Here is a 25191-nt window from a genome sequence, read left to right as displayed (position 1 = left end):
ATAGAATAAATAATCCAGGGGGGTTTTCTTTCTTTCTTTTTTTTTTTTTTTCACCAAGTGCCAGAGGGTAAACTTACAAGTTACAACCCTGCCCCACAGCTGCAGCGCAATACAAGACAGCAATACCTTGGGTTCGCTAACTTAGCTATCAATTGCCTGCCACAGGGAAAGGATAACGTTTGTACCTAGCTAGTGGCCTAAAGCTAGATACAATGTTAGTTACATAGTAGCTAAGCCCTGCACACGTGCAAAATGGGCAGTAAACAGTTGGGTGGTATCACACTGTCACACATGAGCCCACCCATTCCCGACAAGCACCTGCATCTCATTGATTAAACAAAATGCCGCAGGCTCAGAACGGGTGCCTGGATATCTCTCCCAACTGGTGATCCTTCTTCGAATGATCCGTTTCTTGAAGAACACGCTCGTGGTCCAGCGTCGAATCCGGTTTTCTCAAAGGGCCAGAGCAATATTGTGCAGCGAAATCCATGCCGTATGCGGATGAACGGCTGCGTATGCCAAGTCATTATAGCCAACACGTACTCTAGGATTTAGGTATATGCCTTTCGTTGGGGAGAGAGGATTATCGGCGTGAATTAAGCAACATTCAGAACCCTCTACATGCAATTGCGCAAGGGAATCGGGGATTGCACGGAATTGCAACGGCGTTTTCGATAGGAATGGGGCTACAGGCATGGACACTATAATACTCTATGGTTAGTCTATTGCCCTTTAGTATAAATAGCAGGACGAAAAAGAAAAAAAGAGCAACATACCCATACCGTTCCAGCAACTCTTCACAGGTGCCGGAGACATCGCGAGCAGGGCATCCCGGGAGGTTACGCTGCGGAAATAAGGACATTCTTGCATCAAAGTCTCGTCTCCGTTAGAATCACGTAGAGCAAATGTATCATAGTAACGAGGAGGCTTGGAGAAATCTAAGGAACAAGCGGCGGCGTAAACACCGTCATTGGTATTGAGTAACGAGATCACGTCATCCACCTGTGGCGGCAGTCAATAAGCCTATATATACCTGCCTCGTACAAGATGAAATGCCTACCGTAAAGACCACATCATTTAGGAAAAGCACCTTGTCGAATACTATGCCGTTCCGTGCCAAATCCTCCAAAGGGCGTAAGGTTTGATTGCGCAGCCGAGCAAGATAATGTATGCGTCTCAATTCCTTTCGGCCACGAGGGGTGTCAATCCAACCCTCACTCGGAGGACGTGAGATCTCATCCTGATGAGCTATCTCAGAAAGGGTAAGATTTCGCCGTACGCCTAATCGATCTAGCTCGAGATCGAGATCCCGGAGTGCGCCCTTGCTGTCATCCCAGCTCCCGCTTTCAAAAATGCTCACGAAAATGTTCTCCGGCCCCCATGTCTTCGCTAGTTGAATGACTGCATTGTTCCAGTGCGTACTGGCAATGAATATCCGCTCGAACTGGCGTGGCGGAGTGGGTGGGATGCGATCGACGGTGGACACTCGGTGCTGAATGAAAAGCGCCTCCAGCACAGTCCAGACAATGAAACATGTCGACAAACCCACAAGAGCGCGACGGTAAAGTCTAGGTTTACTGCTCCTACCTCCGCTGTCTAAAGAGGAATCTCTCAACTTCGATTAAGGTAGCCCTTCGCCTCCACGACGTTGTCCGCGTTCATCGATCAACCTTAATCGAGCTCAGAACGAAGGTGTTTTCCGAAGTCTGGTACATCCCTGACTATGAAAGGAGGGCTTGCTGTATTTTCCTCTGGAAGACTAGGGGCAGAATATTAAACCGAAAACCTAAGAGAAAAAAAAAGGAGGGGAAAGGAGAATATGGGGTGGTACTGGGACTGTATGGAACAACAAATATCAATGTCCCAGGACGGTTGCTGTTGCCCTATGTTGGCTGATGAACCCTTTTGGTCAGCTATTGATGGCACTGGTAACATACCCTGTACATACGGAGCTTTTCTGTCACATATGCAAAATCCGACCTTAGACGTTCCTTTAGACAAAGACTGGTGTATTAACCAAATAGCAGGATTATATCCTTTGTTGACTTAGGGTAGACTCGATATAGCCCCTTCCCCCTCATTGACATACGGGGGACTTCCTCTTGCTTGCCTTTCTTTGTCTTGGAACAAGGTAAAAGGGCCGCTGTGCATGCTACACTCGACTGAATCAATTATCCAGTACTTGGGCAGGATACCCCCCTGAAAGTAGGACTCCCAGTTTGTGTGGATATTCTCCAAAGATCAAACAACGAGGGATAACGGAAGGCGATTTCTAGACTCTAATACAGGGTTAGCGATAACGATAGAGAAGACAATATTGAAAGTAACATATTGTAAGGAGAGAAGTGCAGAGTTCCATATCGAGGCACATTATTACCTTGGGATAAAGGCAGAAGATTGGTAGGAAGAAATGTCTGGTTGGTGGCAAATATATAAGTACATTTGTTGCTCACACAGTACAAAACACTTATAAATAGAAGAACTGAGCATACTGTCGTTACTCTAGTATATCTAATATCATTAAAATTTAAACCTTCTCCTATCAACTGAAGCTGCATAGAAACATAAAGAGGAATTGGTCCGATTTGTTGAGATTGTCCAGGGAAAGGCGTGCAGGATCCTCTTGTGGGCTCATTCTTCTCCTGGCTTTTATTATAACTATCATTTGTTGTTATGGTTAATTGATGTTTCCGTGTATATTTGTCACATCCACTCCGAGTCTGCCATTACGACTAAAATCAGTTGAGACTGGTTAACAGCCTATCCTTAATCCACTGATGAGTAGTGGTCAAGTCATCCCGAGTCTGACCCCCGAAGACCACCGAGGCCATAGAGTCTGCATCGGAGATCTCCATTGCAAGAGTAACAATGATTTGTCCCGACTCGATCTTTGCGGATAGAATGTCGTAGATCCTCGAGGCAGGGCCAGCAAATGACACGGTGTCAACCTGAGCTAGAGGAAGACCAAGTGACAAAAAGTGCTTGGAAAAAAGACTCAAGGCTATCCCTCCTGCCATGCGAGCATTCAAATCCACCACCAGCGGTCGGTCATGATGATCAAAGATGACATCAATGCCAACCCAGCCTATGTACGAAGACTGTCGAAGGGAATGCGCCACAGCGGACATCGTGTCTCTTAGTGACCTCTCTAGATCCCCTTGCTCGTTATAGTCAATGATTCCTCCTACCCAAACGCCATCCTGGGTGCTGACTTGCTCTGTGGCGCCCAAGAACTCTGGCTCTGTGGTTTCGTTGTCATCAACGAAGAAGTTCACCCCGTAGTGAGGTCTCTGGGAGCGGACCAACTCCGAAAGTTGAACCTCTTCTCCTCCTCGTGTGACATATCGGCTCACAGCATCCAGCATCTGATGCCTGGCTTCCTCTGTGGTCACAATAAATGTTCCTTGTCCAGAGCTGCAGCGGCAGAATTTGACCACAAAGGGCAGGGGACGGCGGGCCAGGTACTCTTGCTGCTTTGGCTGCGCCAGTTGAATGATCTCCATGGTTGGTGTTGGAATTCCAGGATGGCTCAGAAATCGTTTGTCATTCAGTTCGTATGAGACTTCAGGTGCCACCAAGGAGGATTCCTTCGACATCCAAGATTTAGGCCGCCAGTATACCAGCTTCCTACCTTGTAAAGCAGATTGACGATCCACTTCGAAGTTCGAGCTGTCTAAGTCGATGTACTGAACGATAGGGCGCTGACGTTCTGGAAATTGACTCAATGCCCGCTCTATATTCTTCCTGAAATCCTGAGGCACATGGAGAATGACGAGGCCCGGCCCGACCATTGGAAGAAAGCGGATGGTTTTGAAACATAGCGCCCATTGTCTGAACCGTGAGAAGTTCCCGTCGCCTTGGTAATAGACCTCGGGGTCCTCATCTTCGATAAACCGCGTTTCGCGCTTGAAGTGGTCATGCAGGTCGATATGTGTATAGGTGTGGTAAAGATCGACGGCCAGCGGCCATTCAACACCGTGGGTGGTGTGAAGTTCCGCTACCGTTGTATCTAGTTCGACAACCTTCATAATGTCCAGGGGGTGATTAAAATGATAAGGTAGATATTTTGAATGATTATTGTCTGCTTAGAACAACGAGTTCATATTTTGCTGCGTCATGATATGGCTATATAAACACAACGAGACTGCCATTTACATAGTCTGGATCTGCAATGGAAGCTGTCGTCGTCATCTTTGGGCCACCCGTGCATTCCACCGCCTCGTTCAGGTCGATACAGCCTGATCACTTGCATTCAGGGTGACCTGCTGAGAAATACGCCTGAGTTGCGGTGATATGGCTCTCTTCCTCGATTTTCCACTGTCTCATTTACCACATACGCGTAGACTGGATCACAGGATCGACCATGGGTCTAATGTTTGTTTGCTGAGATGCACCGCAGATCATAGTACGCACACACCAAGAATCATGACCTCCTTGCATCTCGCAGCTATGTGCAGCAGGGATTATCCCCTTGGCTGTGACGTGGCTGGATCCGAATGAATTGTGTAATATAGTTTGATATACATAAGATGACGTCTTTTATAATACATTCCTATCAGTTGGTTGCAAGGTCGAAAAGCTCTGTAGCTTATTGCAGGGTGTCTATAACCACTCCTAATATGCGCATGAAAGCACGTAATCCAGCTACCCTGCGTTGTTGGATCATCTCATGTTCTTTTTTTAATATGGCTACGTAAGCCCTAATCCCAGGGATTCCGGTGTTTGCTTTGAATTGCATACATGATGATCTTGCCTAAATCGTGCACCACATACACCTTGGTAGCAATCTTGATATTCCCTTTAGAAGTTTTCCCATTTTCGAGTACTATCCAGCAATGCAGACGAAAGAAACCCAGTGGGTGCACACTATGTCGCCCCGTATCCACATCATAGGGCTCGGAAGTGTTGGTGTGATAGTTGCCAATGCTCTTGCTAGTCTTCGACAGCGACCCGACCTCACTCTGATGTTCCACCGACGGCTTAGTTGTGAAGGTCAGCTCAGCCTGACAGTGAACGGGATATACAATAATGTCCGCAGTGGGTTTGATGTGGAAGAGTTCCATGATGGTCACTGGAAAAGGCTCCCTGGACAATCGGGAAGAAGGCGACCGTCGTCATACGATGACCCTCACGTATCTCCAATTGACACCCTCATTGTTGCAGTCAAGGCAAACTACACCCGATCTGTTTTGAACACCGTCAAGCATCGGCTATCCAGAAACAGCACGATTTTGTTCTTGCAGAACGGTATGGGCATTCTAGAGGAGGTTGACGAAAGCGTCTTTCCCGATCCAGAGCAACGGCCACATTATATGATTGGCATCAACACAAATGGAACTTCCCGTACGGGCCAGTTGTCTGCACATCATACGAGCTTGGGTGAAATGCCCTTCGGCATGGCTCCCAGGCTCTCTTCTCCCGAACTGAGCCATGGCCAGTGGCACCAAGACCCGCGGCTCATTCGTTCTGCCCGACCCATGATTGATGCTCTGTCCAACAGCCCGAATCTGAATGCCCGGCTTGTGAGTGTTGAGGATGTTCTCCATCTGCAGTTGAAGAAATTGGCGATAAATGCGGTCTTGAATCCACTCACTGCTTTGTTGGAATGCAAAATCGGCATGTTATATTCTTCACAACAGCCATGGATCCGAAGGCTGATTGAGCTTATGCTGGAGGAGATATCAGCGGTACTAAGGGCACTTCCACTACCGTTCCAGACGAGCCTTGACTTGGAAGCCGAGTTTGCAGCGAAACAGTTAACCTCAATGGTTGAAGCCTTTGCTCGACGCCTCCCACAACACAGCTCATCCATGATGCAGGATGTAGGCAAGGGATCTGAAACCGAGATTGCATACCTAAATGGGTTTCTGATCAGATTGGGGATGCAAATGGGGATAAATTGTCCCGTCAACAATTATATCATGCAAGCAGTGCTGGAGAAACAAGAATCGCAACGCTACGGTGGTGACAAACAACGAGCCAGCACCCATCAGCAAAGGAAAGCTCAACCACTCTGAATAGCAATAAGAAGTATCGTTTGCCAATTCCAGCTGAGCTGGACTCTTTCGTAGCTCAGTCCTATCTCGTAGCGCCTTTAATATATCATATTAGTGTGAGCCTCCCAACAAGTGTTCCATCACTCACTGGTTCATCAAACCCCCTTTCTTTCTTACTTTTTCTTGTAGTAGAGGATCTCTTGTGGAAGGTGACAACACCTGCGAAGCAATTCAGCACATTCCCTGCTAATATCCTCGAAGCATGCAATGTTGTTGAGTCAAAACAGCGGCCCATCCCTCCTGCATCTTCGCGGGATCAGCCCTATGTAGATGGCATCTGAGATGCTTGGCGCAATCTTTCTACTAGCATACTGGCCAATTTCTTGTGCGGCATTTCTCGGGAGTAACAAAGCCAGTGCATCTACAGGTGGCGGCAGACATACGAATATTTCGGTTTAGAGTTCTGTATTCAGCAGTTGTGTTTATATCGAGCGTTGAGAAATTAAGTTCCTGGTCCGAAGAGGATCACAGGGCCTTGTTATGGTGGTTTCACGAAGAGAGTCCAAGAATTTGGTGCCCGAGATGAAAATGATCATTTACACCTGCGACTTTGAAGGAACACGCACTAGATAGCATGATGCACTTGGAGAAAGGAGCTGACTGTGCCGTCATTCCTGTGTTTTTTGAAAATCGCCTCTTCTCCTATCAATCTGGAGCCGCAAAGAAATGAAAACGTTAATTGAACCGAATACAAACCCTTATTAGATACCCGCGGGTTATGATTGCACGCAAAAGTCGTCCCCAAAACCGATGCTTTTATTGTACACTTCCAGAGGCATATCAAATACTGGTTTCAACCAGAATATATACAACGATATTACCTGCGTGCTGTTTCCAAATCCGCCGCCCACAGCGCCGCGCCCACGGTGTTCGTGAACGAAAAAGCGATGGAAGCGAAAGGGATCATTTCCAGAAAGAACGAGGCCATTCCGAGCCTAGTCAGGCAAGTCAATAACAATCCAAACAAAGTATCCATCTCAAATGGAATGATTAAAAGGAAATGAACAAACGTACCCCGTATACGCCCCCCTGTTCTTTTCCACCCATGCATCCTTCTGCTTCTCACCCCACCCCTTCAGCTGGAAATACCTCGTATGAGCCACCGGCCCTAACTTCTTCCCCTGCGCATATGCGTACAACGCAGTTCCCACCACCGGAATAAAATTCAACGGTAGAAGGATCAGCGAATGCAGCAACGCCTGCGGCTTCATCCGATCCAGAGGGCGCTTCACCATTTTGCCCAGTCGGGCAATGGCATCTCTGCCCGCCTGGGGCTTGATCTGTCGACCCTCTGCCACAAGCGATTCGTGACCGCAGGCAATGAGCGTGCCGTCGAAGGTATCCGTCAATGCCTCTTCCAGGAGGAAAGAGCGGGCAAGAAAGTTTGTGATCGTGGAACTTTCGGTGAGAATGAGCAGAGCGGCGGAAATGGGCGCAAAGGGGCCGCTGGTGAATGACATGATAGCCACCTGTGGTACGTATGTGAAGAAGAACATGGCGCCTGTCACGCTGAAACCGAGACTACTGATTTGTCCGACCTGCGAGAGGAGCGGACGCCAGAGGTCCTTGTGGTACGCGAAGTACACTATGCCCTGCATTCAACTGCGGTTAGAATTTCTGTGTATTAATCGTAATATGTCAACTGTGGAGTGAGGGAGCTGTCGAAAGGATATCTCACCTTGAAAGGATAGATGTAGGCGCCCGATAGGGCGACCTCTTGAGCGACCTCTTGGGCATGCTTGGCCTCTTCAATAAGGGCCTTCTTGGCCTTGTCATCCATGGTATAATTGATTGATGTCTCCAGCTTGCGAGAGGTGGAAAGATTGAATGTTTTTTATTTTCTTCTCAGGAGGCTTAGCGGCGGGCACATGACGTCACGGGATTCAATAGCGCCTCTATTTATATTACCCGATCCGATAGATCGAGTGTCTCGGCCCACTTAGTTTAATATACATACATCAATAGAGTTCATACACAAGAGGAGTGCCGTCGCAATACAATCAGAAGACGCTATTCACCATGTTTAGGAAGTAGAAAGAAACTAGTAACTGTCCAGAAAAGAGGGATCACAAATGAAATCATTGGCTGTTGGCTGTTTTCAGCCGCCTCGTAGAGCTAATGATCTGCCTCGTCCTGCACTGCGCCTGCACACCGTATCCGTAATAACGCCAACCAAGTCCAATGTGGACAGCCTAAAAGATCGCCAATGGGAAATATTTTCCGATCGCAAAGCGGTGGGTCCCTGAAGGAACCGAGGTCCATGCTTTGCCGTCACTATATGCTAGGGGTATTCGAGAAGGAAAAGTGAAAAGATTATCGCTCGCGATCAGTCCGGCCTTGATGCCAGATAGTATCGCCGCTGAGGGCCGAGAAGCTAAGTGCGGCGAAGTTTCTCCAGTTCGGCGGGGGCGCCGAAGATGAGTGCCGCTCAAGCAGACCAGCATCTGAGCCACCGCGGCGTTCGAGGTCCGACACTTCATCTTCACCGTTGTTCGTAATTGGGACTGGAGCAGACGACGCGTTGGGATGTGAATCTAGTTCATGAGGGTAGGTGTGGTCGATCGACTCCGCAGGTTCGCGTGTTTCAGCGGCCTTATTCTGGGACATTGACCGAACGACATCCCCTTTGCAGATGGGACAGGTTCGCCGACGAGTTGTCAGCCACGGGGTACTATTACTGTTAGCGATACAGACTAGAAGATAATTAGTTTAACCGCCACTTACATGCACTCCGCATGGAACTCATGCCCACAGGGCAAGCTCATCACCCTGCTCTGTCCGTCCACGTATTCTTCGAGGCAGACAACGCACTCCACCTGCCGGCCAGTATATTTGCGTCTCCAAAGCGCGGATGACGAGCCAGCCTTCTCTTTCTTGGATGACTTCATTTTGGGGCTCTTCAGGTCTACCGTGGCCTCTGCTGTTTCCTGCGAGCGACGGTGTCCCGACCGGTTTCGAGAGCCCAGCAGGGGCGAAGTTGGTGAGACCGGACCAGGACTAGAGGACCGGGACGAGCTCGATGTTGAGGACGAAGATGTGTTGATTGTGTGGTAGGTTCTTACGGGAAGGCGGTCAACAAGAGATTTGGGGGCTCGCCAACGTCGTCGACGGATGCGAGAGCGCAACAGCAAAAGAGCATAAACCGCCGTCAGTGTAAGCAGGGGGCTCACGACGAGTATCAGAAGTGTATCGAAGAACGGACTAGTGGACATGCTTGTCGGTGTCAACGTAACCCATAAACCCTCGTGCTCGAGCTGTCCAGTGTTTTGGAGGCCCTGGACTGCAGCTGCACCATGCAACTTTCGGTCTTCGATATGATCTCGCCTGACAGGACGACTCGAGTCCTTCTCGCCACGCTTCGTCCAAGAAAAATGTCTTGCAAACCATCCCTTGCTCTGCTTAGCGTATCCTTGAGTGTCACTCGTCAAGCTCTTGTGATTGGAACTGTGCAACTCTGCTTTGCTACTCTTTGACTTATCTAGTGTACGATACTCGCCGCTTCCTGGAGTTATGCTACCACCCTTGAGTGACGCACCTGTGGGGCGTGAGCCTTTCCCGGTAGTCTGGGTTTTGCTAGCGTCCGACTCCGGGACACTGCTCGGGAGTGGGATGGAACTGCTGATCGGGACTAAAAGGTCTGGGTCGCGCCAATCCTGAACGCCAATCACAAACCCATCACCGTCGGCCTCTTGTGAAGAAACATCAGATTTCTTGCGTTCACCAGCACCGCTATCGGCTTTTGCCCGGTTGTGGACACGGTCGGTGCCATCCTCGGACATCTCCATATCATCCCAGGGATCTTTTAGAACCCAATCAATGTTTCCACTACTGGGAGGTCGTTGGCTATCCTCTGGCAAGCGTCCGCTGTTCCTCCCTATTCCTAACAGAGACACAAGACTCTGAATGAAGCCTGCTTTGCGGGTCGCCGTGGTCGATTTTCCGCCAGATGATGCGGCATATCGTGTGGAAGTTGGCGACACAGCCGCGGCGGATGTCGTCGAAGGCACTATCTCCTGGTATTCAGTCGTGCTCTGACCGAAAAGCTTTGTGTGGCGTGGTCCGGGAGCATCATCTGCGCTCGAATCTCCCCGGGCCTGCGGAGGAACAAGCGATGAGAGCAAATGCGCCGTGGTATACGAGGTGAAGAGAGCCGGAATTGTCACGTTGGATGTGTCACCTCGCGCGTACATGGTGATAAGGCTGCCTCCTCGGGTATCATCTCCAACAATCAACGCGATTCCTCCCCGCCTTTGGACCCATTTGACCTTCTCCAAGAAGCCGCAGCCACCCCGACTCAATAGGACAACCTTACCAGTGATCTCGGCGCTCTCTTGTAACGATTGTATATCGGCATGCTCAGTTTGCCTGTTCTGGTGGCTATCCCCGCGCTGCTCCGAGACACCCGACTCCGCTACTTTAGATTCGGGGAGTGGGTGGTGCAGGTGGTCATCCGTGCCATCGTTCGTCGACGGTGTCACCACACCGTCATTTGGGCTGGCTTGTGAGTCGATGTCTGGCTTAGGATCCGTACGATGGATATTCGAAGTCGCCGGGTCAGCTCCACCAGGCACAGGCTTCCCGAGCAGGGCATCCGACGCCGCGGGTATATCCTGCCTGTGGCCGTCGCCCTCACCCCACCCTGGAATATCTGAACACCCTAATTCGCCTTCCGCTCCGGCAGTGGTTCTATCTCCAAATCCGCTGCCGATCCATAGCTGACCGCTGAGCCCCTTGTCAGGAAGGAGCGGGCCAAACGCTGCGGGCCGGGCCAGGAAGAATGTCGAGTTATCATCGGTCAGGCTGATGATAGCAGACGGTGGGAACAGTGACGAGGGTATGTTGAAGGAAAAGAGCGCATGAAGTCCCGTCGCTCGACCAGCGAACGAACTGGGGGTGGTCACACGAGACGATGATGTAAGAACAGAAAAGAGAGTGAGGAAGATCGGAAAGAAGATGAAACAGAAAACAAGAAAGATCAGACGTGGCGGTCGCATAGTTGAGCTCTTGTGAGAAATAACAACCAGAAGACTACCTGTGTCTGACTGGAGGGGAAAATCCACGAGAATTCCAGGAGAGTTTCAGAGTTCGGTGCGAGGGCTCTTTTTTGTTGTTGACTGAGAGCTATGACCAATCGGACGGTCGTCGAAGGAGGATAAAGCGGGCACTCATCGAGAGGGGAGGGAAAACAACAAAAGGAAAGTGAATCAAATCAGCGATATTCAGTCAGCACCGGAGGGGACAAAATATGAGAGAGGGGAAAAGGAGTTGCAGAAGAGTCATGAACGATGCAATGGGGGGTGGAGAAGGGGGAAAAGAACGAGAGTTTAGTTTGTGAGGGTGACTCCGTTCGTCTCCGTAACACGCAACAACCGCAGCACAGCCTCGGAGTCACGGGATGATCATGTGGCGCCTCAGGCAGGGAGATCAGGCAACTATAATTGTTGGGTATTATTCCCCAGGGTTGTTTGCCGACCTGGTGACGGCAGTGGAGTCCGCATTCTTTGTTTGTTTTTAGTTGTTTTCTCCCATGTCTTACGATGAGTATGAACATCGTACAATGTTCAACTACCTGCAATATCTGGTGATACCTGATTTTCAGGACCTTCGGTTCCTCTCTGAATAAGGTAAGAAATCGTCCCCCGCAGATCATGCTGTCATCGGCCCCCACCCCACACCAACGGATTGCATTTCGATCGTCGCCCTACGCGCATTCACGGGACCACTCTTCGGTCTTCTGTAGTAGTGAAAAAGAACATCCATGGATGTCCATTCACCCCCAGATGCAAATATCAATTCTTTATTGTCCACGAGGAATAAGGTTCAAGATGGAACCAAAAGAACTCTTCTTCCCTTCTACTTAAACCATCGACTTCACTTCAAATTTCAAAGAAAACACGTCGTATTCTTGGATATTCGGAGTTATGTCCCTGGTTGTTGGAATATAGTGAGTGAGCACAACTTTCTAGAACCATCGAACATATTAACCCTACGACAATAATTTTCCATTCGAAGAGTACGTACTACGGAGTAGTCAGTACACAGTAACCGGACTAGAAAACCACTTCATGGTTTTTATGGGTCTGTTTCCCCTTGCGATAGGCAAAGGTGGAACCTTCCACGAAGGTGGGGGAGACTGAGAAAATGTGGCGGCCACGGCGAGTCGTGGCTGGTGCTGGTGCGATAGCTTATTTGGTCCCGTTTGGGGCTAGTGACGTGGTTGGTACTATAAACGATCTTCTTCTTAACTTCAACATACACAGAACAAAGGCATGATGAAGACATCCAACGTCATTGTCCTAAATTGAACCAATTTTTGACCCCTCTATCACCGTTCTTTGCAATCTGACTATATGGCGTCAGTGTACTCCAAGGTGTACACTCGCCCATTGTTAAAGTATATATATCAATTGATATCCATGGCCGGGTGTCTATGCTCTCAAAAATATCTGTTCATGAACTGCAAACACTACATTACAAAGTTGAGTCTACATCCCATTCAAGAATTGACCTTCTACATCACAGCACTCCACAATGTCGCATCTCCTTCACAAGGTTAAAGATGCTGTGACCGGCCATCACCACGATTCCAAGGGTATGAGATCCACCTTCTGTGAGAATCCATATCAACCGTTGCTGACAAATGACTTCTTGTTTAGAGCATCGTAACCAGGCTGGAAGTTCTAATACTGGAAAATACGAATCATATACTGGCTATGGATCTAGACCCACCAATAAATATGGGTCCAATACCGGCGACTACGGATCTCACGAATATGGATCGAAGACGGGCGCGGGGAAGCTATGGCTCCAGCACCAATACATACGGATCTCAAACTGGCCAGGGCACCTACGGATCTGAAACTACTAATTACGGCAAGCTTAACCCAGGCAATTATCGGTCTGGTGCTGGTGAGTCTGGTTCCCATCCAGCTGCGGGTAACTATGGGTCTGGCGCTGGAGAGTATGGCCCCCACCCTAATGTTCGCAATTATGAAACGAACGCTGGGGGATATGGCTCTCATCATGGTACGGGTCATTATGGAGCAGGGACCGGTGATTTTGGCTCTCAGGCAGGAACTGGCAGCTATGGTGGCTATGGATCTGGCCCTGGCCGTTATAGTTTGGGCACGAACTCTTATGGTTCCCCTGGTGGTGCACCAGGAGGCAGCAGCTACAACACGCCTGGTTCCGGCATTGGCCGGCACAGTGAAGGTGCTTATGGTCATGAGCCAAGTAAACTGGGCTCTCCTACCCTTGAGTCAGAGAACCGATACCCTGCAGGCGGTGCACAGCGTAGCCAATGGTAAATAACGTTCAATGATAGGTGTGTATCTGCGCTTCTGAAGTTGTTTCTTGTATCGAATTTGCCCAGTGATTTCCTGCTGTCTTAACATAATCAGAAAGATATAATAAATAGCTGTGCTCACGCAATCAGTAATCAAATGGGTCTGTTTCAATACTTCTATAGTTGGATATATGCCTAGCATTTGTTGCTTCTCGAAACAGTAGAATCTAACTCCTTCCTACTACTAGTCCGCATGAGTTCTCGGAGATCCGCACCAGTATCGCCGACCTGTACCTTCCTTATCTTTTCTCTAATGCGAGAGATGCACGTCTGTTTACTAATTCGTTGTACCTTAAGCACATCCCATTACAATATAAATTGCCTCGCAGACACACGTACACTTGCTAAAATATATCGTTTGATGCGTATCCATCAAATAAACTGGTGATCTCGTGGAATACATTGGAATGGCTCAGGGTTGAGATGTCGGATGAAGTGAGGACCAGAAAAAACCGTCGTCGTAAGGCATTTCTCCCCGCAGAGGCTGATCTAGTGCCTCTGTTTTGTTGCTGATCCCAACTTCTACACCAGGCCAAAAGTCTCGCAGGAAGAAGGCCGCAGTGACTATTGAGAACATCGCACCAGGAAGAGCTCCTCTGGGCGCCTGTCGCCCAATCTCCAGTGCCACTAGTCCGTTTCATCATGTCGACAACAGAGCCGTCACGCCATCTTCAAGTGAATGGCCAAGGCCTGCGTCAAAGTGCGACTCGCAACATGTTAGTCAGTACCTAGCAATTCTTCGCGATCTTTGCGCGCCTTCTAACTCCCAATAATTGTCCAGTCTTCTGGGTCGCGTCTCTCTACACTAACACCAGCACCCCAGCTCACACCCATCAGAACAGACAGCGCCTTTCCCCTTGAACCAGTCTCCAAACACATCAAGATCCGGCGCTTCTCATCTTTCCTTCCACAAACTCCCCTTTCAAATAGTTTCTCCATATCCTCACCACTCTCGATCACGCGGCCTGACTCTCTCCCAGAAAAAGCACAGTCTCTCCCAAAGAGTCTTGTCCTTCCTCTATTTGCCGAAGATAATCACGTCGCGTCGAGAATGGCCTTTAGAAGACCCCTCGGGAGGCCTCACAGCCAGACCTTTAAGTCCAGAAATATACAGACCCCTATGTACCAGGATGACGTTTATGAATTGCGTAATCTTGATGATCTTCCGTCGTCACAAGCCATCTGCTTGACCAAATTCGCCAAGGCACACCCCCGAAACAAAGGCAATAAGTCCTGGAAGCCTTTGCAACTAGAAAGCACCAAGGACAGTCAAACCCCCATGACCCTCTTCGGACCGGGCCAAAGCAAGCCTCGCTCTCGATTATCTGCCCTTCATCGTGCGCATAGTGGTGAGTGCAATTTGAACAAGCACAGTGAAGGGTCCTCGGCATCCTCCCAGTTTCATTTGCAATCGTACAATTATAGTCCAGTAGTACAGTCTGGGGAAGGGGCATGGCCGACGAACGCAGACATTATTCACTACCAAGAGAATCCTCTTAATTATTCCCAGACCTACGGCTACTCCTATCCGTACTCACATTCACAGCAACATAGCTGCATATCGGAGAGCCCATTCTTGACAGATGATGGCTATCACAGCTCGGAGCACCTTCCCTGGTCGACAGATTTACATTCGATCTCCAGTGGGCTGTCTTTCATGGGTGTATCGCAACCCAACCTTTACAACCAGAACTTCATAGCTGAGGGTAATATCATGACGGACTCCTCCCTGAATATCTACAGCGCCAGTTTCGACACCCCGGGCAACCGGTCTCCTTACGAATCGGTACCTGTTCACTATGATCATACTGTTGCTCATGAGAGCTTCTTGACTCTACATCCATCGCTCTCAGAGCCACATGAAGATCGATCGAGAGATTTTTCATCTATCTCATGGGATCCCTCTCTGGGTGCTGGGTATGAGCATGTATCGAGCTCTAAGCCAAGTACACCAGTGATGGAGTGTCAGTCACAGACGTCGGAATTGTCCCGCTCTCCGCTTTCGAATGATATAGATGCCCCACAGATGCCTCGTGCTGATACCCTATACCCTGAGCTTGATAGCCCTTTTGAAGATGACGAAGGCTATACTAACGAAGAAAAGCTTACATTGCTTAAAGGTGCTGTGTATGAGCAAATTACTGCGGAACAGGACAACGTCTCGGCTGCACAAATGGAAGCATACGATGCACACATCCAGGGAACTACGACTATGGACAGCTCGTATGCACGTGTTCCTAATCTAAGCGGCGAGTCAGCAACCACAGATTCAATTAATTCGGGAAAGGTAGATTTCAGTGCAAATTGTCAGTTAGAAGTGACTGAGAAACCGTTAGGGTTAAGTCCTATCTGGTATGATTTTACTGAAAGATGGAAGGGAACTCCCGCGACAGGCTTTCCAGGATATTTAAACCTAATGACCAGCAAACGCATAAGACCTCCACCTGGGCTCTCCGAGCCAGTGGTACATAAAACAACAGCATGGCCTTTGCCTTACAGAAATGATCCCTTGGTGACTGAGAAACGACTTGATGAAGCGAATGAATGGTTCCGTAAAGATGCCCGAGGCCAGGAGCAACTTCGGGGGCAAGTCACAGACATCGCGCAAAACTACGCCGAAATGATTGAAGGGTTTAGTGGAGCAACTCGCGCGTTGCAGGAAAGTACAGCTGCCAAGCAAATGATTTTACTAATAGGCAACGTCATCATTAATCTACATTTCTACGTCTCTGAGGGCTCTGAGAGAGATGCAGCTGATTTTGCAAACTTTGAAGATGTGGACAGTTGTTATTGCGAACCCAGTCTTGGTGGACGACGCAGCTATTTCGATCGAGACCCCTCCGCTGGCCACTGGAAGCTTCGTTTGGGTCGGGCTCCTTCGACTATGAGCTACCTGCCAGAATCCAACCTTTCATCCTCCCACACCAGAGCCCCTTGATCTCACGATAGCCGACAATACGATAGGCAGATATCTACGCGATGAGTGGACAAAGACCTGACCATCCAATGCAATGGACAACGTGAGTTCCTGGACGGACTAGTTGAACGGGGTGACAAAAAAATGCGAAGCGTGCGAAGAATGGCTGAGATCAGGATTGATGGGAACAGATATCACCAACAGACGGTGAGAGATTATCGGAGACTTAAGTAGACTTGGAGCCTTGATCTGAGGTCAGGTAGGCATGGAATCAATGATATTGTTTGATATTGGTTACTGATCTAAAATAATGCAGATTTCTTATGTCTCGAAGAGGCTCCTTGGGGTAATGGACAGAAGTAGGAAGCATGACGGCTGGTACAGGGCATGTTAGTATCTATCTCGAAATGTGTATTATTACTACTAATTCATTATTTAGCTCCGGAATCGCGGGAATTGGGCGTATTCTGCATTCAGCACCCTGCCTGAGGAATCGCAGTCTAGACGGCTCATTAGGGTATTTGAGGTGCTTAGAAAAACGAAGTCTTAATTGATCATAGGAGTTTTCCATCCTTTTCTCTCCTATACTAGTAATAGAAGAAGGATACCATTTGTGAGTAATTTAAATTCCATCTACGACCCACACACAGATGAACGGGCCCACCAATACAATTGAGGCTTATGTAGGAGTTATCCTATCAAGATAAATCGTCTCTACTTTGTCAATGGCTCGCTGGAATATGAATTTCGCGCAGAGGATTGGTAATTCTGTTCTCTTAACTACTCTGAATAGCGACGTAGCATATAAGGAACGGGTTCCTCCAGTTACCACCATCAGAAATATCTCACTACTAGAATGATGTTGTCCTCAAAGTCCTCGATCTGTGTTGGCGCCGATGGCGGCTGGGCACCGGTCTCTCACCTCCCATATCTCCAGAGCTCCTCAAAATATACCATTACGGCCGTGTGCAACTCCTCCCTTGAAAGCGGTAACAAGGCTATTAGCACATACAATCTCAAGTCAGCCAAAGCCTACGACGCAGTGGAGTCAATGTGCTACTCCGATACTGTCGATCTAGTCGTGTGCGTCGTCGTCTTTTTCACACACTACAAGTTCGTCAAACCTGCCATTGAGCGAGGTAAAGACGTCTATGTCGAGTGGCCTCTGTGCACAACAACCGAGGCGTCGAAAGAACTGGCCCAATTGACCAAGGAAAAGGGTGTGAAGACCATCATTGGCGTCCAATCCCGCGTTGGCCATGTCCACTCCACATTGCAAGAGTTGCTCGACAGTGGTCGGACTGGTCGTGTTCTAGCTTCGCATATTGTTGGCAGCTCTACTACCCCCGAGACGGGTGATCGTCTGGACAAGCGCTACCTGTACTTTAAAGAACGACATACCGAGGGTATGAAGGCTTAGGTTACCTTGACTACTATATGAGTCACATCATGAACTTCGTTGCATCATTGCTCGAACATCCTGATACTGTATCCGCGCTGTTGCAGACAACATGACCATACGTCGATATCCGGGATAGAGACAAGGTTCATTGAACGACATGTCAAGACGATAGCCGACGATACGCCCTCCCTTCATGGTGTATTGAACAAAGATGTTAAATGCACCTATGTTCTCCGCGGTGGAGACGCATTTCAAGAAGGTGATGGTCTTTACACTATGCTTGTATTACGGCATCAATCGTCTGCGTCGTTTGAATTATGAAGAACCTTGATCCATTCCCTGCTCATGTGCTAATTAATTGCCGTGTAGCCTTGAAGTCTTCACTTAACACTTATCATATTCACATATTCGCCTTTCCTTCATGTCTACCATGGCGTGGGGCGGAACAGCGCATCTCTCATCGATCAACAAGTACTCAGGGTTTCCTACAGGGCTGGGGAACAGAAGTCTATAAGGTATGTGACTATAGTGGGTGTCTGAGTATCCGCTGTTGAACGATTATGGGGAATATTTGACATGCAGCTGTTGTATACTCACAGGCTGGCACGGGACTTATAGTAAGAGTTAAAACCCTATATTATTTATAGTGCATTGCTCATCAAACCAAAAATCAGTATGGATCGATAATTCGAAAGAACCCAGCCCAGCCCTCGATTTTGTGGATTACATCGCGCTCTTCTCAATACAACAGGATAGGTTCGAGGTAAAAGGAACAATCTAGCAGCCAACCAGCTGTCGTAACTCCATACAGGTTGCCAATGAATCCGTAAGATGCAGCCCTACCATCCCAACAGCTTGAGCAGCAATCACATTCTCCAGCTTATCGTCGACAAAGATGGTTTCAGCCGCCGAGGTATCAATCTGCTTCAACACATGTTCATAAAACTCAAGGTCCGGTTTTCGCATCCCCTCTAGCGCGGACGCAAAGATGCCATCGAACAAGTCCCACTCGTAGTGCATCTCCCGTAGCTGGTGGAAATCTGGAGCTGGGATATTGGTCATCATGTAGACCGCCACTCCCTGATCCTTGAGCTCCCGAAGCAAGGAGGTCATTCTTGCATCTGGCCGCAGGCAACCTGTGGTCTGCCGAAATGTCGCGGCGATCTCCGATCCAGGTAGCCCAATCTGAGATCCCAGTTGGTGATAACAATCGTCCGGCTCGATCTTTCCACGTTCAAACTGCTCCCAGGTCTCGCTGTTGATTATGGTTCCGAGATCCTTGAGGGATACTTGCGTGTCGACGATCGGGTTCCAAGTGAAAAGGACTCCTCCCATATCGAATATGGCGGCCTTGAAGGTAGTGCACATGTTGGTTTCGTGGTGAGCAAGACCGTGAAGCTACTGAATGGCCGCGTTGAGGTCGTTGAAATGAGCCCTCGCCACCTCCTGGTGACTGTGATACAAATATTTACTCGGCATTTTTACGATCCGTATCAGTTCGACCACGCAAACGTTTACCTCTTCTAAGTAAATATAGGGAGAAGTAGAAGGAAAGTAAAAGAGTGTTGTGACGAGGGGCATCATAAGACATGCCTGTCATCTTAATATATTGTTGGCGAGACCCCGTCAACTAACTTGAATAATCAAGAAGGTGCAGAATAACATGCATTCGCCCCCTTGCACATTCCATATGATTACCCGAGGTTTGGCACACTGATCGATGATCATCTGAGCGGGTACGTATCACTTTTCCTCGCTCCTGCATCTGCATGCATGGTACATCTCATTTGACATTCTGTCTTTCGCTTCCAGTTGACTTATTCCTGACATTGTAGAGAGTTCCATGAACTACACCGCTCATTCCACATCGTATCCCAATAAATAAAACAGGAACACTCTTTCAAACTCTGTTATTGACACAAGAGACAAGGGGAACTGACTAGCAGCTGCCATTTGTTTACCTTAATCATGCCGACGCCTTGCTTGAGGGAGTGCAATCTAGACGGCCGATTCAGGTACGTATTTAGAATACTAAGACAAAAAGAAGCCATCTTAATAATTCTAGGTTAAAATACTTAATGATAGTGTTGTTCTATTTCTTTCTTTTCTATCCACTGCAATAGCAGAAGAAGGGTATCACCGTATCAATGACCTATTGATAAAATATAAATTCGATCTCGATATTTAGTTAGTAGAGATAGGTCCACGACAACCCTTTAGGCTTATATAAAAGTTATTCGATTAAGATTGATTCCTCTCTACTTCATAAAATCATTACTAGAGACGTGGCATCAACCGCAAGAGATTAGGATAGCAAGAGGAGCGTTGACCTGTATAAACCCATACTCTGCGTCACTCTCTTAAGTCTCACCTGAGATTCGATTTCCACTGCCTGTGCCAGGCGTGCTTCACACTTCTTGACAATTCATTGTAGGGCCTGTGGATACCTAGACGTGACAGACATGCAGCTCTGTAGTTAGTATCAGTTACTCAAGTTTGGTTTCTTTGCAATCTAAGCGAGCTGTACGTGGGAACCATAGAACTAGCTTAGCTGGTTAATACTCGATAGTGGATTATGCACAAACCATTGCGAGATGCTTGATCGTAAAAGACTTCTATTCCAAAGCCATTCCCGTGAAAAGAAAAGAGAAACCCAGGCCATACCTGTTACTCTACCAACATCCTCTCCCCTTTCACTAGGGGAGGATCGTCCACCTGATCTCCATAGGTCTTTTGCTGGTCACCTGATATACTACTTACTACACCCACGTCTAAGCGAACGTACTCACCTGCACTGCACCCCGAGAGGTAGATATTGACAATGCATGAGCTACAGGCTGCGTGGGCAGTAGTGGTTGGATGAGTGATCTTTTTCTTTCTTTTCTTGCAATCTCTCGTCATATTATTTAATGTTGATGAAATACACCATGTTGCACCACTGCAAGAAAGCTTTTATAGATCCACAGCTGAGCACTTCTCTCAAAAGATCATCAAATTTGAACCATCGTCATCTATTGATACACTTTTAGTTCAAGGAAATTTACATCTTTGCACCATCGAACAGCACAACCCCCAAAGACCGGGCAGGGCAGTACTCGAACTCCATACACTCGCCATCAACCAAAGCACAGTGCTCTCCGGTGAACTCCTGGCCAGGAGGACACTGCGGTGGCTTGTCGCCAATACACTCCTTGGAGGCAGCATCCCACTTGGTGTTGGTCGGGCACGAGGGATCGGTCTCGGCAACACACTTCTTGCCGTTGAACTTGAGGCCGGTAGGACAGCCGGGGATCTCCTCCGAGGCACACTCAGTACCGTCAAAGACCGTGTCGGGAGGACACTCAGGAGCATCACCCACACAGGCGGTGCCATTGAAGCTGGTACCGGGCTCACACTCGGGTCGCACATCAGAGACACATTTGCCGTTACGCAAGGTGTAGCCTGGCTCACAGCCCTTGACCTCGGTGTTCACACATTCCTCATTGACCCACTTATACGAGGGAGGGCAAGTGGGGTGGTCGATGGTGACACACTGAGTACCGTCGAAGATGAGACCCTTGTCACATTGGGGAGGTCCAGTGACACAGTCGTCACCCACGAGGACAGACCCGGATTTGCAGCTAGGGCGGGAGTTGGTGATGCAGGTGCCGTGGCTGGGCAAGCTGCCAACGGGGCACTCGGGACGGTTGGAGGAGACACAGCGGTGTCCGTCAAAGATCGTACCGGAGGTACAAGAAGGCTGGTTAATGGTAACACAATCCTTGCCGTTGAAATATTTGCCGGTTTCGCATTCGGGGGTGGTAACAATGCAGTTGGTACCGTCAAAGCGTGCGTCTCCCTCGCAGGTCGGGGCGTCAATGCTCACACAATGCTCCCCTTCAAGCTTTGTGTCTTCGGGGCAGGCGAGTGTCTCGGTTGAGACACAGTCAGAGCCCTTGAGCTGGTAGCCCTCGGGGCATTGAGGACTCTCCAACGAAGAGCACACGCTGCCGTCGCGAGTATAGTCAGGAGGACACTCGGGGGGTTCGACCGAAACACAGCGGCTACCCTGGGGCTTAAACGTTGGGGGGCAGATGGGAATCGTGACAGTCTGTTTCTCGCAGCGATTCCCGATCTTGATGAGACCAGGTGGGCAGTTTCCGTCCACATCCACTGGGATGAGGCATACTTCTCCATTCCAAGTCAGACCAACGGGGCAGCAGCGAGCAGTGTTTGAGAGACGGTCAACAGACAATTGCGTACCGGAGTCACATTCAGCCTGGATCGTTGAGTAGCATTGACCATTTTCAAACTCCTGCTCGGGTGGGCAGGTGGGGTCCTGTGTAAGGGTGCAGGTCTGGGTCTTAGGGTTGAAGGTGGTGTCTTCAGGACAGGCTGGACCTTGAACAGAGACACAATTCTGGCCTTTGCGCACGGTTCCCTCAGGGCAGACGGGCTTCTGTTCAGACACACAACGCTTGACTGTGGAGTCGAATTGGCTCCCCGTGGGACAGGACGGCTGCTTCTTGCTAACACATACACCGTTGGAGAGCTCGGTGGTATCCTGGGGGCAGGTGGGACCCTGGGAACTCACACAGTCCTGGCCATTGAAGCGGTCGTCATTCGGACATGTAGGATGCAGTTTAGACACACAGACCTGGCCATGGAGCTCGAAACCCGTGGGGCATGTTGGGGGCTCCTTGGAGACACAAGCCTTATCCTGGAAGACAGTTGGGGGAGGGCAGTACGGAGAGGCTTCAGTGACACACACCCGACCGTTGAATTCTTCCCCTGGAGGACAGGTCGGCTTGGAGACGGAGACACACTTGCCATCCTGGAAGACGGTGTTCACCGGGCACTTGGGCACACCCAGTACGCAGGACTGTCCGTCGAACAGGGTTCCCTCGGGACAACATTTCACCTCACCTGAACCAGCATGGGTCAAAGGCTTGATGTCATCAAGTGTGTACTTGCGTCGGGGGGGAGAGAGAACATTCTGCTGGCCCGATGCTAGGATTGCATGGCACAGAGGCGCCAGCAGGATCGCGACCGAAGCCGACCGTATGTTGATCATGGCAGACAAAACGCAATGAATGAATTGATGCTTAGAAAGAAAAGAAAAGGCTTGTCATATCGGAGGGAAGGAAGGGTCTTAATATAGCTGCTTCTCGTTCGCGCTTGAGACCCTTCTATTGCAACTCATAGCAAAAGCTACGCCCAAAGAGCGATGCTCGAACACGTCGTACGGAGGATCTCGGATAAAGGCGCACGGATTGCGGCATTTGAAAAGAGTCAGGTCAGATCTTTGGGAAATTTGTAACTGGTGGAGCATAAGGTTCGATATGATCGTCTTCAGCTCAGCCGAATCTGGGGAGCTCGGCAAGCGATATAGGTGGGAAAGGCTTCCGATTCGTTTGGACGCATCTTCAGCTCAGCTCAGCTTTCGGTCCGCCCCGCTTTCCAGTCTCTACATGAACTGCAGGATTCAAGCCTTGAAGATAGCAAGGAAAGTCTTGTCGATGGTTATCCACCCTCATATCTGCACCTCGCATGCTCTCTACTCTCTACGGAGTAAGGAACAACGCGTCATCTTCCTTGTGGATACGGTTGATCCTTTCTGATCCGTGATAGGAGCTTTGACACTGTATGGATGTCTGAAGATATTTGTGAAACAGCGAACACCTATACGCTGTAAATGGCGAAGATGTGCATGCACGATCTGCTTTTCAGCTCGGAAGGCTTCCAGAAGAGGCAGGGTCCATTAAACACTAAACCGAACTACCGATTCTAAGTGTCCCGTGGCTGGCTGATCATTTCTGACAAGGTGGCGACGTGTGGGACTGAAGCAGACTCGGCTCTGACATCCTTGACCGCAGTAGGAGTCGTCTCGAGACATGTATATCATGCCAACAGAGACCCAAACCCATTTTTCTCTCCCCTACAATCCAAGTTTCATTCCGCCAGATTTTCCCCTGGCTTGACCCTTCCCTTTTTATTTGTTGCGGCCTTTGCGAGCAACAATGATCCTCAACCTCCCTCTGCTTGCTGTGCTGTCAGGCGCTGGGGTCACCTGGGCCGCCTCGTCGCCCAATTGCTTGTCAGGTTCCAGCTTCGACACGTGCTGCTCTGATCGAGATGCTGTGGGCAAGGGCACCGTCGATGGCGTCGTCATGAATTATGCCTGCGGAACCTATGCTAAAGATGAGACGGTGGGCTTTGGAACGGTGCACAAGGGCGCCGCCAATGCCAAAGACTGCGCCGGGCTTTGTGCTAGTGACGCTTCTTGCCAGGCTGGTTTCTGGTCCAAAGTGGGCTCCAAGTGCTATTTATTGAATGGTAACGGCTACAAGACATATCACAACAAGGGCACATTCTTGCTGTTCGAAAAGACCACCGAGGATCCAGGGTCTGTCGATGAATGCAAGGATCGGGTTGATTCTGCCACCTCCCAGTGTAATGCTGAGAAAGATAAGATCAAACAACAGGGATCGCAGTTGCTGCAGAAGTGCCAGGATGAGAAGGACCAAGCTATCACAGGGGCCGGGTCCAAGTGCGAAGCTGAAAAGGATGCCATCCGCAAGGAGAACGCCCAACTGGCAGAGCAGGCCAGCAAGCAGTGTGAGGTTGACAAGAACCAAGCTCTCACACAGGCCGGATCCAAGTGCGAAGCCGAGAAAGATGCTATTCGCAAGGAGAACGCCCAACTGGCAGAGCAGGCCAGCAAGCAATGCGAGGCCGACAAAGATCAGCTTCGCCAGCAAGCAGCGACTGCAGCAAGTGAATACGAAAAGAAAATAGCAGATCTCCAGTCACAATTGACCCAGTGCCAGGCAAACGTGCCCACAGCGAAACCCGTCCCGGCTATAGATCCGAACTGCGAATCAAATAGCTGGGTGAACATGTGCTCTAGTTGCTCCCAGGACACATTCGTTATCGACGGAAAGGAATTCAAGAAAAAGTGCGGTGTCCGCACTGTTGGCGCCCGTGAAGAACAGTGGCTGTACCGCGCCTCCCTCATTGCGTGTATGAAGGAGTGTGCAACTCGGGGTGATTGTCTGGGAGTCGGATGGAGACCTGCGGAAGGAATAAACGGAGTAAGTTTTCACCGGAGCCCTCATATCCCAGCCTTGGTACAGTTGACTAATATAACGAAGCATTGCCATGCCCACATAAGCGTAGGACGCCCTCTCAGAAACGTGCCTGTCTGGAATGAGCATCTTGTCTACATGCCAGAGAGAGGTACTCCTTACTGATAATGCTATTGTGAGTAAGTAGCATGTGGTTTACTCAAAAGTACGAAACGTGGGAGAAGGAAAGGTGTTGCAACTGCTAAATTATCTACTGAGTTTTAAAGAAAGTGATGAGCAAAATAACTGGTGGTCTGATCTGTAGTTTATCAAAGATGTAAATATATATAAGATCTACTCGGCCAAGACCAACTCGTTCCCTACACTTAATTGAGTGGATCACAGCTTCATACGCAACGTTCGAC

At 49.2% G+C, this 25191-nt stretch overlaps 10 protein-coding genes across 10 annotated transcripts; 5 read left to right on the top strand and 5 right to left on the bottom strand.

Moving 5' to 3' along the window:
• Positions 1 to 453: 453 nt before the first annotated feature.
• On the bottom strand, positions 454 to 4076 carry F9C07_7251 (cryptococcal mannosyltransferase 1-domain-containing protein; the record flags this gene model as incomplete). Its single annotated transcript, XM_071511596.1, has 5 exons — positions 2810 to 4076; positions 2090 to 2143; positions 1061 to 1596; positions 783 to 1002; positions 454 to 509 (listed from the first exon to the last, which is right to left on the bottom strand). Exons 1-5 carry the CDS (start codon positions 4026 to 4028, stop codon positions 454 to 456), a joined length of 2085 nt encoding a protein of 694 aa, XP_071365172.1. The 5' UTR covers positions 4029 to 4076.
• A 355-nt stretch (positions 4077 to 4431) lies between these two features.
• F9C07_1448208 (ketopantoate reductase PanE/ApbA C terminal-domain-containing protein) lies at positions 4432 to 6445 on the top strand. The gene has a single exon (XM_041285462.2). The coding sequence runs from the start codon at positions 4836 to 4838 to the stop codon at positions 6015 to 6017; it is 1182 nt and encodes a 393-aa protein (XP_041144977.1). The 5' UTR covers positions 4432 to 4835; the 3' UTR covers positions 6018 to 6445.
• A 122-nt stretch (positions 6446 to 6567) lies between these two features.
• F9C07_7249 (uncharacterized protein) lies at positions 6568 to 7855 on the bottom strand. The gene is made up of 3 exons (XM_041291177.2): positions 7735 to 7855; positions 7071 to 7648; positions 6568 to 6991 (listed from the first exon to the last, which is right to left on the bottom strand). Exons 1-3 carry the CDS (start codon positions 7834 to 7836, stop codon positions 6874 to 6876), a joined length of 798 nt encoding a protein of 265 aa, XP_041144976.1. The 5' UTR covers positions 7837 to 7855; the 3' UTR covers positions 6568 to 6873.
• A 514-nt stretch (positions 7856 to 8369) lies between these two features.
• On the bottom strand, positions 8370 to 11050 carry F9C07_7248 (PA and RING finger domain protein; the record flags this gene model as incomplete). The annotated part of the gene is made up of 2 exons (XM_041291176.1): positions 8370 to 8727; positions 8781 to 11050. 2 exons carry the CDS (start codon positions 11048 to 11050, stop codon positions 8370 to 8372), a joined length of 2628 nt encoding a protein of 875 aa, XP_041144975.1.
• Positions 11051 to 12587: 1537 nt separating this feature from the next.
• On the top strand, positions 12588 to 13363 carry F9C07_7247 (putative abscisic acid and environmental stress-inducible protein; the record flags this gene model as incomplete). Its single annotated transcript, XM_041291189.1, has 2 exons — positions 12588 to 12648; positions 12780 to 13363. The coding sequence occupies 2 exons, from the start codon at positions 12588 to 12590 to the stop codon at positions 13361 to 13363; spliced, it is 645 nt and encodes a 214-aa protein (XP_041144974.1).
• A 178-nt stretch (positions 13364 to 13541) lies between these two features.
• Positions 13542 to 17046, top strand: F9C07_1448272 (uncharacterized protein). The gene is made up of 6 exons (XM_041285461.2): positions 13542 to 13861; positions 13933 to 14117; positions 14183 to 16577; positions 16635 to 16703; positions 16758 to 16931; positions 17022 to 17046. Exons 1-3 carry the CDS (start codon positions 13825 to 13827, stop codon positions 16337 to 16339), a joined length of 2379 nt encoding a protein of 792 aa, XP_041144973.2. The 5' UTR covers positions 13542 to 13824; the 3' UTR covers positions 16340 to 16577; positions 16635 to 16703; positions 16758 to 16931; positions 17022 to 17046.
• Positions 17047 to 17174: 128 nt separating this feature from the next.
• F9C07_7245 (putative oxidoreductase) lies at positions 17175 to 17738 on the top strand (the record flags this gene model as incomplete). The annotated part of the gene is made up of 1 exon (XM_041285460.2): positions 17175 to 17738. The coding sequence occupies one exon, from the start codon at positions 17175 to 17177 to the stop codon at positions 17736 to 17738; it is 564 nt and encodes a 187-aa protein (XP_041144972.2).
• A 759-nt stretch (positions 17739 to 18497) lies between these two features.
• On the bottom strand, positions 18498 to 19088 carry F9C07_7244 (putative phosphatase yihX; the record flags this gene model as incomplete). The annotated part of the gene is made up of 1 exon (XM_041285454.1): positions 18498 to 19088. The coding sequence occupies one exon, from the start codon at positions 19086 to 19088 to the stop codon at positions 18498 to 18500; it is 591 nt and encodes a 196-aa protein (XP_041144971.1).
• A 1672-nt stretch (positions 19089 to 20760) lies between these two features.
• Positions 20761 to 22773, bottom strand: F9C07_7243 (uncharacterized protein; the record flags this gene model as incomplete). Its single annotated transcript, XM_041285453.1, has 1 exon — positions 20761 to 22773. The coding sequence occupies one exon, from the start codon at positions 22771 to 22773 to the stop codon at positions 20761 to 20763; it is 2013 nt and encodes a 670-aa protein (XP_041144970.1).
• Positions 22774 to 23719: 946 nt separating this feature from the next.
• F9C07_7242 (uncharacterized protein) lies at positions 23720 to 24952 on the top strand (the record flags this gene model as incomplete). The annotated part of the gene is made up of 1 exon (XM_071511595.1): positions 23720 to 24952. One exon carries the CDS (start codon positions 23720 to 23722, stop codon positions 24950 to 24952), a length of 1233 nt encoding a protein of 410 aa, XP_071365171.1.
• Between the last annotated feature and the right edge of the window lie 239 nt (positions 24953 to 25191).

This window comes from Aspergillus flavus, chromosome 3 (genome assembly GCF_009017415.1).
Source record: "Aspergillus flavus chromosome 3, complete sequence".
Classification (NCBI taxonomy): Eukaryota; Fungi; Ascomycota; class Eurotiomycetes; order Eurotiales; family Aspergillaceae; genus Aspergillus; species Aspergillus flavus.
Note: the sequence above shows the minus strand (reverse complement) of the source record. Positions and strands in the feature narration are given on the sequence as shown.